We start from the raw sequence: 17,852 nt of genomic DNA, 5'->3' as shown, positions 1-17,852 counted from the left end.
AGGCGAGACAAAAAATGTATTTCTCTATTTATAATCAAATTGTTATGATTATTTCCTAATAGTTTAATTTTGGATGTAACACGTCTTCTGATTGGCTGACGTGGTTTTGTTTATCAGCTCAGAGACATAATTTTGTCATGTGACCGTGATGTCATCAACGTTTTTTCATGGTTTACTCCGGTTTAAAATGGAATTTAGGATTAAATTATAAGAAATGACTGTAATATTTATTCTGTCTATTCGAAATAACATAAAAATGTGGTGCACACTTTAAAATAAACCGCTACACGGGTTATTCAGTGAGCACCACTTTTTTTATGTTATTTCTTCATAGACAGAAAAAATATTACAGTCATTCCTTAAATATTGTATGAGATATTTGACATCACACAGATAATCTAAAGAAAAATGAATCACTTTCATATCCTGATGATCGGATTTTTAATGATTTACATCGTAAAAGAACCCTTAATATCATTAAATAGTATTTTCTGGAAACTATAAGAAAAATATAAACAAAATAACCAAATAAATGTTTAAATCTCAAAACTGCCGAAGCATGAGTTTAGCCTGAATTATCAGAAAATGAGAAATAAAAACAATAATAAAATGCTTCGCTGGGCGCAGCTTGATACGACCGCAGAGGTCGAACCCTGAACAGTTGGGGCAAGTATGGACACAACATTCAAGCTTGATACAGCTCTGAATTTGGATTGTGATTAAATATTTGACACAGCATAGGTTTCTGACACAGAAAGAATGTGGTCTAAGAACTTCAATTTTTTTAATTTACCTATTATGGTCCAATGTCCAAAATCAAAATACATGGTTAGATTCAGCATATCAAAGAACCCCATATATTCAATTTTTGTTGAAATCAAACAAAGTTTAATTTTGGACCCCAACTTGGACAAACTTGAAAACTGGTCCCATAATCAAAAATCTAAACACATGTTTAGATTCAGCATATCAAAGTACCCGAAGAATTCAATTTTTGTTAAAATCAAACTAAGTTTAATTTTGGACCCTTTGGACCTTAATGTAGACAAATTTAAAAAACGGGACCCAAAATTAAAAATCTAAAAACACGGTTAGATTTGGCATATCAAAGAACCCCAATTATTCAATTTTTGATGAAATCAAACAAAGTTTAATTTTGGACCCTTTTGACCTCAATATGAACCAATTTGATAGCGGGCCCACAAATAAAAAATCTAAATACATGGTAAGATTCAGCATATCAAAGAACCCCATATATTCAATTTTTGTTGAAATCAAACAAAGTTTAATTTTGGACCCCAATTTGGACCAACTTGAAAACTGGGCCAAAAATCTAAAATCTAAATACATGTTTAGATTCAGCATATCAAAGAACCCCATATATTCAATTTTTGTTGAAATCAAACAAAGTTTAATTTTGGACCCCATCTTGGACCAACTTGAAAACTGGTCCCATAAATAAAAATCTAAACACATGTTTAGATTCAGCATATCAAAGAACCCCAAAAAATCAATTTTTGTTAAAATCAAACTAAGTTTAATTTTGGACCCTTTGGACCTTAATGTAGACCAATTTAAAAAATAGGCCCCAAAATTAAAAATCTAAATACACGGTTAGATTTGGCATATCAAAGAACCCCAATAATTCAATTTTTGATGAAATCAAACAAAGTTTCATTTTGAACCCTTTTGACCTCAATATGAACCAATTTGATAGCAGGCTCACAAATAAAAAATCTAAATACATGGTAAGATTCAGCATATCAAAGAACCCCATATATTCAATTTTTGTTGAAATCAAACAAAGTTTAATTTTGGACCCCAATTTGGACCAACTTGAAAACTGGGCCAAAAATCTAAAATCTAAATACATGTTTAGATTCAGCATATCAAAAAAACCCATATATTCAATTTTTGTTGAAATCAAACAAAGTTTAATTTTGGACCCCAACTTGGACCAACTTGAAAACTGGGCCCATAATCAAAAATCTAAACACATGTTTAGATTCAGCATATCAAAGAACCCCAAGAATTCATTTTTTGTTAAAATCAAACTAAGTTTAATTTTGGACCCTTTGGACCTTAATGTAGACCAATTTAAAAAACGGGACCCAAAATTAAAAATCTAAATACACGGTTAGATTCGGCATATCAAAGAACCCCAATAATTCAATTTTTGATGAAATCAAACAAAGTTAAATTTTGGACCCTTTGGACCTCAATGTGGACCAATTTAAAAACGGGGCCCAAAATCCAAAAACTTAATACACGGTTAGATTCAGCATATTAAAGAACCCCAAGAAATCAAGAATAAAACCCCATTGAAATTGATCAAGAAATAAGCAATTTATACGAAGTATCTTCTTTTGCATAATACTGTGCAATTGAATATTTCTTGCTATTGCGCAATACTGTACAATTGACAATTTCTTGCTATTGCGCAATATTGTGCTATTGGATATTTCTTGCTATTGCGCAATACTGTGCAATTGAAGATTTCTTGCTATTGCGCAATACTACGCAATTGAAGATTTCTTGCTATTGTGCAATACTGTGCAATTGAAAATTTCTTGCTATTGCACAATACTTATTATATAATAATTTACACATCCTGTTTGGTGTGTATCTCCTACCATATCATTATTATTTGCTTTTAAATATAAATCAGAAATAACCAACTTAAAATGGAAAATTTTAAAAGAAAAAAAAAAGGAAAAAAAGAAAAAAAAAAAAAAAAAAATCCCCCCCCCCCCAAATTTTTTGAACCCCCCTTATGATTCATCACCCCCAAACTCAATCCCAGCCTTCCCTTTGTGGTATGGTACCTTGCAGTACAATTTCAGAGAGATCCGTACACTTGAACACAAGTTATTGTCTGGAAACTAGAAAAATGCTTGTTTTTTGCCCCTTTTTTGGCCCCTAATTCCTAAAATTTTGAGGCAATTACCCCCAAAATCAATTACAGCCTTCCCTTTGTGATATGGAACCTTGTGGTACAATGTCAGAGAGATTCATACACTTACACACAAGTTATTGTCTGAAAGTTACAAAAATGCTTATTTTTGGCCCCTTTTTGGCCCCTAATTCCTTAACTGTTGGTACCATAACCCCCAAAATCAATCCCAACCTTCCTTTCGTGGTATTGAACCTTATGGTGAAATTTCATGGAGATCCATTCACTTAAACTAAAGTTAGAGTGCGAAAACCAATGTGTCTTCGGACGACGCCGGACGACGCCGGACGACGACGACGACGACGACGACGACGCCAACGTCATACCAATATACGACCAAAAAATTTTTAATTTTTGCGGTCGTATAAAAATGCATCAAGTAACAAAATATTATTTATAGAATGTTTTTTATTTCCAGCTATAACCAAAACTTCCCAATGACACTGGTAGTCATTTAAAACCCAATTGTTCAACCTATTTGTTGGTAGCATAGAATTTGCTTTTATAAATGCAAACATAAATATAAAAAAATGACATTAAATTACTTACGGGTGACCCTACTATTCCTCTTTGTCCTGTTGGTCCTTGGGGTCCATCTTTTCCCTGAAAAATGGAGAAACTTATTTCAATTCAGCATTAACTTATAACCATATGATAGAAAATTGTATATAATGTAGAATGTAATGTCTGTAACTATGACTTCAACCTTTTTAAAAGTTAAAACATAATCTTAGTAAAATTTGCAAGAACTTCCCCATCTAAATGACAGTATAGATTTATGAATATAAATTTATTTCCTATTCAAAATATCAGGGTACTTTCTTGTCAAAAACAGAGTAACAAACCTGATCAATAACTGTGTCTGAAATATTTTATACCAAAATGTTAGGATAACTCATCTTCAGTACAACTTTCTTTTCAAGACCATAAAGAAAAGAGACCTGATTTTTTTCATTTTTATAGCAGTTCAATGTGTCCCCTGATACCAGGTGGACAGGGAAGGAACTGCGTTGTACTTCCATATTAGGTTGTGGTCAAGGGTATATTAGCAGGTAATGCCAGGAGATTCCTTTTAATAGAGACTATAATATACCGTGAAATTACTTTTATTCGTGGATATCAATTTTCGTGGATTGAGCAAAAGTTACTTGTTTGTGGGTTCTTAAATTCGAGGATTTTAGTTTTCTAAAGAAAACATTCGGGTGAAGAATTTGAACCCATCAGAAACGAAGATTCATGAAAATAATCATATGGTGTTCATTTTCACTTAAATGAATGATCGTCTTTCATTTCTGACAACATTCATCAAATTTTTAATAAAATAGTTGCTTTCAGAAATAAGCTGATTCATCTCTGAATACAAATTGTCTCATTGAAGGAAATTGCAAAGTAAACATTTTAATTGTTGCACACGTGTAATCAGAAGTGGTGATACTAATTAACCCGAGATCGTTATGATCAACAGATTAACGATCTTCAAAGGTGTTAATTGGGCCATAAACATGTCATTTAAAGAAAAAGGTTGCATAAAAAATTTGAAGTTGTACATGCTACACTGGTGTTACGACACTGCATATAGTTCATAGTGCGTTTGCTGATATTTGATGTTTTCTCTAGATTATATGCCTGTATCCATATAGTCAAACCTACAGGAGATCTTTCCATGTCTTGGTTTGGACAACAATTTTTTTACATGAAAACCACTAAAATTAGTACCCCACGAATAAAAGTACTTTCACAGTATGTCTTTACTTACCTGTGGTCCAGGATATCCTCTGGGTCCTTGAAAACCAGGTGGGCCTGGAGGACCCATCACTCCAGTTTCTCCTTGTGCTCCAGAGTTTCCCTACAAAACAAACATATGGTTTGGAAAAGTTAAATATTTGTTCCTTTATTTATTTTTCAGAAGTTTTGTTTTTGAATGATTAGAGAAATAAACAAGACATTTTTGCAGATCATGAACTTTTGTGGTACTCTAACAAATGTCAGCATCAACATGTAAACATAAAGTCATGAAGATCCAAGCATACACACTTATAATTTTTGTATAAAAAAGAAGCCTTCTTAATGAGTTTATGGTACAGTATATGTATCTTGAAAAACATCAATATAGAGACCAGAGATACTAATTTTCACCATTGAAATGGAACTGACTAGCTATACAAGGAGAAATCAAGACACATTTCTCTTAATCATTTCAAGTTTGTATGTTCATATTTGACTTTTTACTAGTCATTACTTGTTTATTCCTTGTACACAAGTGTAGGACTAAATTAATTTTGCCTTCCATTCATATACAATCAACATATTCTTTTAGTAATTTTTTGGTCTGTTCTAGGAAAATGTAATAACATTTGTTAGCCAGAGGTACAAATAAAACCTAAAATTCTACCATTGGTATTATGACATTGACCTTTTAACTACGGACCAAAAAAATGCAGGTTTGTTGTTCAATCCAAAGAACATTCTCAGTTTGGTGAATGTTGGACATATGGCTCAAAAGATATAACCCTGAATCCAAAATTTTCTCATATTCTACTGTGTCCTTGACCTTTAAACGAAAAATCAAAGGGTCTTCTTCATATCATGGAGTACTATTGAACCAAATTTGGTAAAAGTTGGACATATGGTTCAAAAGATAACACCATAAAACCAAAATTTGCCTCAATTTCAAACTATAAATAGCTGCTGTGACCTTGACCTTTGAACTAATAACCTGACCCCAAAATACATAGAATTTTCCTCACCCCATGGGACAGTATAACAGCAGGTTTGGTAAAGATATTGTTTATGGCTCAAAAGATTTTCCTGGAGTGATAAAACAACGTTTCGTGTTACCATAGAGGAACTAACAAACTTACTTGCTCTCCTCTTTCTCCAGTATTTCCTGGTACGCCAGTTTCTCCTGGTGGACCCTGTAATAAATACACGTCCATGTATTACAGTATGCTACATTATATTAAAAGCAAACATGAGGAAATAAAATTCCCCTGTCAGTAACTTGATAAATTAATAACATGTAAAAAATTAAAGATTTCTCCTTATTCTGTTCTGTTTGTAATGTGCGTTTTGTAAATTTTTAAATTTCATTCAACAAAATTTATTTACTTGGATCAGCATGAAAATTTCATAACAAAAATAATTCAGTTTTTGTCTGGATCAAAGTAACTTGTAAGAGGTCTGGTATTCATCAAACAGGAGTCTCATGTCATCCATCATGTTGGTCACTTAAAGGCCTTTGTTCATTAGCAAACGTAATTGGATTGTGACATGAAATCTCAATGACGTTGTTTTCAGCAGATTACTAGTATAACATTCCATTTTGCTCATTTTACAGATTCCAATATGATGACATAGGCATGGGGTAATCGTAATCAGTAATCGTTATCAGCTGTAATCGATTACATTTTGCAGAGCAATCACATGTAATCAGTAATCATCCATTTTCTGATTACAAATAATTATTATGTAATTGATTACAATGCCAAAAACAGCTGTAATCATGATTACTTTTCGATTACATTCATATAATTACTTGCTGATTACAAATTTTATATATATTAAAATTGTTTTTTTATATACAAACAAAAATTATAAAAATCATCAAACTATTGTTCACTATGATTGATCCTATTTACTATTTAATAATTTTAGTTTCAGTATACTCTTGCTTAAGGGGATGTAGAGAGTAGATGTATGGCTTTTTTAACAGTTTACCACATGAATTTACCTTTCCAAAAGTTTTAAGATTGAGTCTTTGCGATATAAGATGTCTGCTTTTTAAATACTTTGTTGTTCCCTTGGGTAGCTGTTAAGGTTATTGCTCTTTATATTGACTTTGATGGTCAACTTGAAATGATAATGGAATTTAGAACCAACAATTTTTTTTTTAAATTTTAATTTAAAAAAAAGCCATAATTGTTTAATCGTGTGTTTTCTTAATATTTTTGTATAGAAATATAAATTTTACAATCATGCATATAATAAAAAATAAACTGCATACAAATTCATAGATTATTCCAATCAAAATAAATCATTTTAATTACCCCAGCTCACCTATTGTTTGTCATAAAATTTGAAGTATTGATTAACACCTGTAAATACACATACAAGTGTCAATTATGTCCCCACAGACAAAAGGCTACTAGATCATTAAATAGTCACTATTTGTTAATTTCTTTTTTTTTCAATTAAAAATATGTTTTTGGCAAAAAATTTAAAAAAACAAGCATTCTGAGAGTATTGCATGGCAATACATAGTCCCCTCTCGGATAAAAATTCATTATACTGGAAAAAATGCTAACTTGTTCTATAACTTGTCATGGTGTAAACAAAAAGTAAATATCATGTCAATATCTTCTAGCATGACTAAAATCAGTGTGGAAAACTGATTATATGCGTGAATTTTTCAAGTCCAAGGACCATAACTCTGCACAAAATTATTTGACCAAAACAAAAATTTGAACTTGATCTGTAACTTGTCATGATAAAACTATATATATACCAATTATCAATCAATATCTTATAAGCATGATGAAAAAAACATCAGATATGATTAATAGTTCTCTAAAATAAGATATGATGCAATACAGTCAGTGTATATCTATTTTCAAATTATAATCAAATATAATCAATAGTTCCAAATATTTTTTCTTTCATTTGTCACAAACTAATATAGATTTGTAACTTATCTATAAAATGTCAACAACTTTTATCTACACAATGTAATGTATTGAAACATATACATTAATAAAAATAGATTATTATCTAATTAAAGGATTTCTCTTCATAATTTTTTTTTATATATATATATATAGCATTCAGAAAATTAGTTTATACTAAATAACAAACAACCCTGCCAAAAAATTCTTCAAATAATTTAACAAAGAATGTCTTTTAAAAAATGAGTTATCTCCCTTTGTACAGAAATATGGTTTAACATAGTACTCTAACATTAGATATGGTCCAGAGTTATGGTCCATAACTCTGGACTAAATCATCAGACTGGAACAAAAGTCGAACTTGATCTATAACTTGTCATGATAAAACTATATACCAAATATTAAATCAATATCTTCAAGATAGAAGAAAAAAAAGTGTGGAAAGCTGATTTGCCGGACTGACGGATGGACAGACGGACTGACGGACAGACGGACGGAGTGCAAACCTAAAGTCCCCTTTGACTTCAGCTATAGGGGACTAAAAAAGCAATGTTATTTCTTTAACAGAGAAAGCACAGAGATATTTACATTCAAGTAAATCTGTCAAATAAAGTTATGTCATCAAAACAATGCAAATATTACACAGCTCCTGTTCTAAGTTTTATATAAATAACATGCTTATATTAAAAATATTAAAAACTCAATTCTTAACTAAGATTAGCTTTTTTATGTGAAAGGGTCTGGATGGGGGTCCTTCATTTCTGTATTCTTTAATTTTTTGGGTAATTTTATTTTATCTTTCAAAATAATGCTTATTCTGTAAAATTCAAATGAAAATCATTTTACCATCAAATTTATTTGTTATTACATGATTTCATTATTCTGTACATGATTCATTTGTGTAATCAGTTTTTAATTAAAATAGATTATTATCTAATTAAAGGATTTCTCTTCATAATTTTTTTTTATATATATATATAGCATTCAGAAAATTAGTTTATACTAAATAACAAACAACCCTGCCAAAAACTCTTTAAAAATTCTTTAACTTTCACAGTTATTCTTTATTCCTTTGCACCCATTATTCTCTATTCTTTATCATTTTTCTCTATTCATTATTTTTTGGGCTATTATTCTCTATTCTGTAAACTCCATCAAGACCCCCATGCATGTGAGGATCAAATGTTAAAAAAGTTTTTTTCAATACCACAGTATACAATGTAATCATAAGTAATCTAAAGAAATTATGATTACGTTAAAGAAAAGTAATCTAATGTAATCAATTACATTTGAATTTAGGTGTAATTGTACGGGGTACATTAAATTAGCAAAGTAATTGTAATTTAATCAGTTACTTTTTAAAGTAATCGACCCCATCCCTGTATAATGATGTATGGGACAAAATGTGTTTTGTCAACAAAAACTCAATTGAGTGCTGCAAAATATATATTTAGGACGATAAAAAATTATTCAAGTGGTTTTGATTCACTGCCATCAATTTCGAACGAAGGAGACAATGGAAATTTTACTTATTTCCTGTATAGACTAGTTTAACTGATTCCCTGAAAATATTGTAAGATCTTATATCTAATGAAGTTCAATTTTAAATATACTGCTAAATTGACAAAAATTTTTCAAACATAAAAGGTGCATTGCATCTTGATTTGTTTCATTGAAAATTGTCTCAAGGTAAAATGATAAAAAGATTTTGCTTGCTATCACTCCTTTGTGTCATCTGTAGAACTGAAGCTTATGGCAAATTTTTTAAGAAATCAATACTTTTCTGTGAATTAAAATCAGAATTTAAGGTTTGTAAAACTTAACTTTTGTTAAAATTACTCTGGGAATAAAATCTGAAATGAAATATCTCACTTCCACATAGCTTACAACAGAAAAATTTAATAGTGGGTTTCAAATGTCCAATTTGCAATTTTTGTTATAATTGCAAGGAAATTTGCACTATGACGCCAGATTCAGTAATCCTTCATTATTTATCATTGACACATATTTTACAGAATAATTGTATGTAGTGTAGATAAAAAGTAATAATAGGAATAAAAGTACAAATGTATATGAAAAAAGTGTGGGAATTGACATTGATATCAATACACAGCTTTTACCAAATTGTATTCAATTACTTACACAAGCATACAATACTGATAAAATACTTTAATAATTCATATCAGCTGCTTAAATTTGATATATTACCTTTTCTAACTAATTCATAAGAAGTAATATTTTATAAATTTTTATTAACAAAGGAACTATTTACAATTGTATATCCAAAATCTAGCAGCTGTTAGAAATTCTCTTTTCTTAATTAAAGGGTAAATGACATGTCAAAAACTGGCAGTAGATTATTAAAATGGTGAATTTGTAAAATTAGGGATTTTATGAAATCCCTGATTTTGACTAGGGATTTTACAAAATCACTGAAATAATTAAGATCTTTTTTACAGATTCCCTGATTAAATTCAGTGAATTTGTAAAACAAAATAGTTGTTTTTGATTAAAGAATTCTTTAAAAAAAAGTCAACAGCAGTTACACTCAACAAGTTAGAGATTAATTTAGCCTTTTATATTAATACTAGGTGAGCAATTTTCATCAAACAACTGACATACTGGAGAAAATGGCTCAGGCACATATGTCTTTAAATCAAGAGCAAACTTGCACACAAATGATTGAGGGAAAAAATTTAAATGTAACTTATGGAACTGGGAAAAATATGAAGAAATTTCAAAACTTATTGCTAAAAAGCCACAGAAAGAAAACAAAACAAGTGAAACTGCGAGCTACTGCTAACTAATGATACCCCAGCCAAAATATTTCGGTAAACAGGAAGTTGTTGAGTGATGAATCTGAAAATGCATCACACAGTATAGCTGACTTATATAAACCCTGAAACCAAATTTCAAAAATCCTTGTATTGTAGTTCCTGAGAAAAGTGTGACGAACATTTTCAACTTGGCTATCATGTGTAAAATGATACAAGTGTTCGGTAAACAGGAAGTTGATGAGTGATGAATCTGAAAACGCATCACACGGTATAACTGATTTATATAAACCCTGAAATCAAATTTCAGAAATCCTTGTAATGTAGTTCCTGAGAAAGATGGGACAAAAATATTCATGGGACGGACGGATGGACTGATGGACAGACAGAGGTAAAACAGCATACCCCCACTTTTTTAAAGCGGGGGGTATAATAATCTCTTATAATTTCTTTGCGAAAGTAAGTTAAAGTTTATTATATAGTGCTTCTGTAATTACTGAAAAGTATAAACGAATTGTATCGAATTTTAAAATCAAATATAATTGGAGTGATTGCAGTTATGAGAGGAGAAAACACACATGGAAAGAGTAAGAAATTGATTGGTTTAGGCTATGGGATCCAGTGGCAAATATTACATGAATATCAGGAAGAGAGTATCTTATTGTGACATGAAAATTGATAAATAAAAGTGCAAATTAGTGTTGTATTATTAATTTGCAGCCTATAAAAGACATTTATATTCACAAAATAATAATAGTAAATAAAAAGACAACAGATATATGTAGGTAATAAAATGCTCCGCAGGGCGCAGCTTGATACGACCGCAGAGGTCGAACCCTGAACAGTTGGGGCAAGTATGGACACACCATTCAAGCTTGATACAGCTTTGCATCTAGATTATGATTAAATATTTGACATGACACATCATAGGTTTCTGACACAGAATGAATGTGGTCTAAGAACTTAAAAATTTTAAATTGGACATTCACCTATTATGGTCCAATATCTAAAATCTAAATACATGGTTAGATTCAGCATATCAAAGAACCCCAAGAATTCAATTTTTGATGAAATCAAACAAAGTTTAATTTTGGACCCTTTGGACCTCAATGTGGACCAATTTAAAAACGGGGCCCAAAAATCAAAAATCTAAATACATGGTTAGATTCAGCATATCAAAGAACCCCATATATTCAATTTTTGTTGAAATCAAACAAAGTTTAATTTTGGACCCCGATTTGGACCAACTTGAAAACTGGGCCCATAATCAAAAATCTAAATACATGTTTAGATTCAGCATATCAAAGAACCCTTAGAATTCAATTTTTGTTAAAATCAAACTAAGTTTAATTTTGGACCCTTTGGACCTTAAGGTAGACCAATTTGAAAACGGAACCAAAAATTAAGAATCTAAATACACGGTTAGATTCGGCATATCAAAGAACCCCAATAATTCAATTTTTGATGAAATCAAACAAAGTTTAATTTTGGACCCTTTGGACCTCAATGTGGACCAATTTAAAAACTGGGCCCAAAATCCAAAAAATAAATACACAGTTAGATTCAGCATATTAAAGAACCCCAAGAATTCAAGAATAAAACCCCATTGAAATTGGTCAAGAAATAAGCAATTTATACGAAGTATCTTCTTTTGCACAATACTGTGCAATTAAATATTTCTTGCTATTGCGAATACTGTACAATTGACAATTTCTTGCTATTGCGCAATATTGTGCTATTGGATATTTCTTGCTATTGCGCAATACTGTGCAATTGAAGATTTCTTGATATTGCGCAATACTGTGCAATTGAAGATTTCTTGCTATTGTGCAATACAGTGCAATTGAAAATTTCTTGCTATTGCACAATACTTATTATATAATAATTTACACATCCTGTTTGGTGTGTATCTCCTACCATATCATTATTATTTGCTTTTAAATATAAATCAGAAATAACCAACTTAAAATGGAAAATTTTAAAAGAAAAAAAAAAAGGAAAAAAAGAAAAAAAATGAAGAAAAAAAATCCCCCCCCCCAAAATTTTTTGAACCCCCTTATGATTCATCACCCCAAACTCAATCCCAGCCTTCCCTTTGTGGTATGGTACCTTGCAGTACAATTTCAGAGAGATACATACACTTGAACACAAGTTATTGTCTGAAAACTAGAAAAATGTGTTTTTTGACCCCTTTTTCGCCCCAAATTCCTAAACGTTTAGGGCAATTACCCCCAAACTCAATTCCAGCTTTCCCTCTGTGATATGGAACCTTGTAGTACAATTTCAGAAAGATCCATACACTTACACACAAGTTATTGTCATGAAACTAGAAAAATGCTTGTTTTTTGCCCCTTTTTTGGCCCCTAATTCCTAAAATTTTGAGGCAATTACCCCCAAAATCAATCCCAGCATTCCTTTTGTGATATGGAACCTTGTGGTACAATGTCAGAGAGATCCATACACTAACACACAAGTTATGTCTGGAAGTTACAAAAATGCTTATTTTTGGCCCCTAATTCCTTTACTGTTGGTACCATAACCCCCAAAATCAATCCCAACCTTCCTTTTGTGGTATTGAACCTTGTGGTAAAATTTCATAGAGATCCATTCACTTAAACTAAAGTTAGAGTGCGAAAACCAATGTGTCTTCGGATGACGACGACAACGACAACGACGACGACGACGACGCCAACGTCATACCAATATACGACCACAAAAATTTTTTGCAGTCGTATAAAAATACTTTGTTCTTACTTTGGTCAAATCTCAGATACTGTCTTATACATGTATTCTATCACAAAGTGATAAAACTTTAAATAAGTTTCTCTAATTCTTCGTCAATTTATCCCTTTCTGCACCCATTGTATAAAAAAAATTTAATCAACGTGTGGTTCGTTTGATCTCAGTTCTTCATTGGTTACAATCCCATTATGACGTCGAATTTTCTTGCTTTCCTCTGAATTTCCTATTGTGACGGCATGAAAAAAGGTGACCATGCCTGATGACGTCACATAGAAAGAACACATCTTTTTGCAGATCATTCAAAAAGAAGGAATAAGTTTGCTTGCATATTGTTTGAAAATCATTAGAGAAACAGATTCCACCACCAAATCTCGTGTAATACGATATTTATCCACTCTCGACAGTTAAATTTTAAATATTTAAAACGCTTGGCGAGCCTCGCGTTTTAAATTTGATAATTTAACTGTCTCGAGTGGATAAATATCGTATCACACTCGATGCAGTGGTAGAATCTATATTTCTATACTTTCTCCACTCTTTAGATCCAAATCAAATTAAAAGTAAATATTTGTTTAATGTATGTATGAAGTTCTTCAATGTGGAGATGTAAACAAAATCGTAAAAAAAAAACGGTATTCATCAGATGAAGATATCAAATATTATGTATGTCTTGAAGACATGTACAACATAGTCTTGTTACCAAACATGGCATTTTGTAAGGGTCATACACAAGAAACCAGCTTGAACCCACTGATTCCTTGTTTTTGAGTCTGTCAGCTGTATCTATTGATAATTTCATACCTTTTCGACAAGCAGTTAAACTGTCTTCCATTTGTGATGGACAAGGTTTTTTAAAATGTGGATGTTCCGAAAAGAATAGATGTGAACAAAATATGTGTGCCTGTTGAAAAGCAGGGCAATTGCGTAACAGATGTCACCCAAACTTATCATGCAAAAATAAGTAAATTGTAGTCTTATTATCAGTTCATATGCCTATTATTCATAATCACTGAACAATGATTTTAACTAGTATTAATTATGTAAAAATATATTTCAAAATCATTGGTTTATTTGTATTAAGAAAATATTGCTAGGGATTTTGTAAAATCATTGATTACAAATTTAAACTTGACATTTCTAATATCAAGTTTAAATTTGTAATCAGGGATTTAACAAAATCCCTAGCAATATTTTCATTGATTTTACAAAATTCCTGAAACTATTAGTGATTTTACAAAATCACTAATTATTCCAGGGATTTTACAAATTCACTGTAACATATAAACTTTCTGCAAGTTATAAAACACATCATTAGTTTCATGATATGTCTTCAACTCAGAATTCTGCCTAATCTTAAAATCTGTAGTGATTACATACATCCAGCATGGCTAGGACAAAAACAAAATATCACAAGAAATTGAAATAAAATTAGTGCTTAAATTACAAATAATTAGCATGTAAGCAATTCAATTGGCCTTTATGGCTGTCCTCTATAGTTTAAAGCAAATATAATCAATCCAGTACTTACAGGGTTCCCTGGGGAGCCTCTATCTCCTGGAGCACCTGGTTCTCCTGAAGCTCCCTAAAATATTTATATTTTTCATGTCAGCGTTATTTTTTAAATAGATATAATAATACAAACACAGTCTTTTCACCTCAATTTTTTAAAAATTGTAAAAAATAACATCATTTCTGAAAAAGATACTGTAATCTTAGTATAACAAAATACAATGGTTTCAAATTTCAGTAGAAAACTTTTTGTTGTTTTTTAGAACCAACTAATTATTAATAAACTGTTATCACAGAGATATGTCTCGCCTTTTTGTAATTTTGATAATGCAAACGTTGAAATTAAAAAAATAGCAATACTTTAACATGTAAGTTATGCAAATATTCAAAGTCAATGAACCATGACTGAAGGTACATGGAATGAGATGTGCCAATGCTAATACAACTGCATACCAAATACCACTGACTTATTATAAGTTGTTCCCTTTAAACAAACCTAAACACAAACATTAACTTGTAAACTATGTAAAAGTTTCAAAGTCAATGAATCAAGATCAGGGGTGGGGCTATATAATCTCCATGGAAACGATATTTGCAAATGCCAATACATTTGCATACCAAATATCATTGACTTAACATAAGCAGTTCATCTTAAACTGATCTAATCACAAACTAATACATGTAAACTAAGCAAAAGTTTCGAAGTCAATAGACCATGACTGACAGGGCGTGGCCAAATATTCTCCATGGAAATGATATGTGCTAATGCTTATACAACTGAACACAAACTAACATTGGCCTACCACTAATGGTTCCCCTTGAACTGACCTAATCACAAACTAATACATGTTAACTTAGCAAAATTTTCAAAGTCTATAGACCATGACTAAGGGGGCGGAGCCAAATAATCTCCATGGTAATGAGATATGCCAATGTTTATACAACTGCATACCAAATATCATTGACCTACCACTAGTGGTTCCCCATAAACTGACCTTATCACAAACTAATACATGTTAACTATGAAAAGTTTCAAAGTCAATAGACCTTGACTGAGGGGGCGGGACCAAATAATCTCCATGGTAATGAGATGTGCCAATGCTAATACAACTGCATACCAAATACCATTGACCTACCACTAGTGGTTCCCCATAAATTGACCTAATCACAAACTAATACATGTAAACTATGAAAAGTTTCAAAGTCAATAGACCTTGACTGAGGGGGCAGGGCCAAATAATCTCCATGGTAATGAGATGTGCCAATGCTAATACAACTGCATACCAAATATCATTGACCTACCACTAGTGGATCACCATGAACTAGACCTAATCACAAACTAATACATTGTTGACGCCGTAAACAGCATACCTATGTCTCGCTTTTTGACTCCGTCAAGGCCAGACAAAAACCATTATAATACAAGTTTCAGATTGGTCAAAGCTTTTTTATATACATATGTGCCTGATTTAGTTGTTTAATTTTTTTTTATCTTCATATGAAACAGAAAGTCAAGTTAAAATTTGCAATAAACTTGAAACAAGATATTTTAACATTGTGCTAATTTAGATCAAAATTTACATTGCATAACTTAAATGTATTAGACTGTTTAAAATGAAATAAAGAGAGATTTCTGAACTATAGTGTACTGTCTTTGTTTCATATTTGTTTACGCATGCACTATTATTGTATTATAATTGTATACTAATTTCTCTGTAACATTATGTTTATGAGAATAAAATATTCGTAAAAATAATCATTGTAATCTAATTAATAACTTACTGATGCACCCATAACACCAGCTTGTCCTGGCAATCCTGGCTGTCCTGGCAAACCCTGTCAAGTAGAATAATATATATAAATTACCTGTCAAAAACCTATATCTAATCATGTCATAAAAATTTTCTTACGTAACCTTTTTGCTCTGAGATTTTTTTTTTTTTAAAAACTTAAGTCTTACATAAGTAATGTTTTTGCATTTTACATGTATTTTCTATTTTAAGTCATAGTGGCCATGTTGGTTGGTTTGCAGGCAAAAAACCACAGACTTTACTTATATTATATACATACTAAACAATATGAGTTTTGCTCATTTTTGAAGGCAGTACACTGACCTGTTAGTATTTACATTTGGTGGATAGTTGTCTAGTTTCCAATCATACTAAATCTCCTTATATTCTATTCATACAAAATGAAAATGCAATGGCGGCATAAGAATCCAAGGATCAATTAGACCAATTTGGTTGAAATTGTCTGATGGTTTTAGAACATATTTATAAAGTTAACAATGGAGCACAAAAATAGATGCCAAATGATAGCAATAGCTCACTTGGCCAATAATGGGGCCAGATAGGCTAAAAATATACAAATAATATTCTTGAGTTACACTTGCCCATTAATTACTTCTCAATATCAGTATTTTCAATCTGAAAAAAAAAAACTTTTAGAATTGCATTTTCATCTGCTCTGAAACAATGTGGGGACATGAGGTCATTAATTAGTTCCTGTAGCATTCATCGAGCCTTTGTGGGGTATACATTACTACTTATACTTACTGATTCACCTCTTTCTCCAGGGGGTCCAAACATTCCCTCTTTTCCTGGCAATCCCTACAATGATGAAATTCTACATGTTAATCTCATTAATGGCTTAAAAGGTTCAGTTCTGTACCAGTACAAACTGGTATCATATATATGTTCTACTGTTTTATCTTGAAAGAAATAACAATATCTAAAATGATTAAACAAATCAAGAAATTTCAAGAAGAAATCAGTTCTAAAAACAAGTACTAGAAGACAAACAAGTAATAATTGTTACTTACCGGTGGACCAAAAGGCCCCATCAAACCTGGTGGTCCAGGAGGCCCTTGAATTCCCTGTTCTCCCTGAAAACCTGGTGGACCAGGTACACCTGAATCTCCCTTTGGTCCCAAGGGACCTGGTGTTCCTTGCTTTCCTCTTTCACCATTTGGTCCCTACAAAATACATCAAACACCATCACTTATTTTCATAGATCTATCAATTTATTGTAAATGATCAACAATTTCATGCATGCAAGTTTTTTATTTACAAGCACAAATCGTAATAAGTGTATATATATATATTGCATAAGATAATGAATTTAACAAGAGAATTATGAAATCACACCAAAACTTTAAAGTTTCTTCCTTTGAAATGTATATATGTACAGGCTAACTTATTATTTACATCAACT

The 17,852-nt window shown here is 31.2% G+C and overlaps 1 protein-coding gene across 2 annotated transcripts in view; it reads right to left on the bottom strand.

Annotated features, from left to right (window-relative positions):
• Nucleotides 1-17,852, bottom strand: part of LOC127728272 (collagen alpha-1(I) chain-like) — a 156,644-nt gene that overhangs the window by 84,603 nt on the left and 54,189 nt on the right. Inside the window, exons 29-35 of one of the 2 annotated variants that reach the window (XM_052235556.1) lie at nucleotides 17,461-17,613; nucleotides 17,195-17,248; nucleotides 16,422-16,475; nucleotides 14,659-14,712; nucleotides 5,815-5,868; nucleotides 4,710-4,799; nucleotides 3,503-3,556 (exon numbers count right to left, since the gene is read on the bottom strand). In XM_052235556.1, the coding sequence (XP_052091516.1) occupies nucleotides 3,503-3,556; nucleotides 4,710-4,799; nucleotides 5,815-5,868; nucleotides 14,659-14,712; nucleotides 16,422-16,475; nucleotides 17,195-17,248; nucleotides 17,461-17,613 (513 nt within the window). The remainder of the gene's footprint in view (nucleotides 1-3,502; nucleotides 3,557-4,709; nucleotides 4,800-5,814; nucleotides 5,869-14,658; nucleotides 14,713-16,421; nucleotides 16,476-17,194; nucleotides 17,249-17,460; nucleotides 17,614-17,852) is intronic. The other variant, XM_052235557.1, reaches the window with a different exon arrangement.

This window comes from Mytilus californianus, unplaced genomic scaffold (genome assembly GCF_021869535.1).
Source record: "Mytilus californianus isolate M0D057914Y unplaced genomic scaffold, xbMytCali1.0.p SCAF_2, whole genome shotgun sequence".
NCBI classification, from domain to species: domain Eukaryota; kingdom Metazoa; phylum Mollusca; class Bivalvia; order Mytilida; family Mytilidae; genus Mytilus; species Mytilus californianus.
This window is presented reverse-complemented; position numbering and strand designations above follow the sequence as displayed.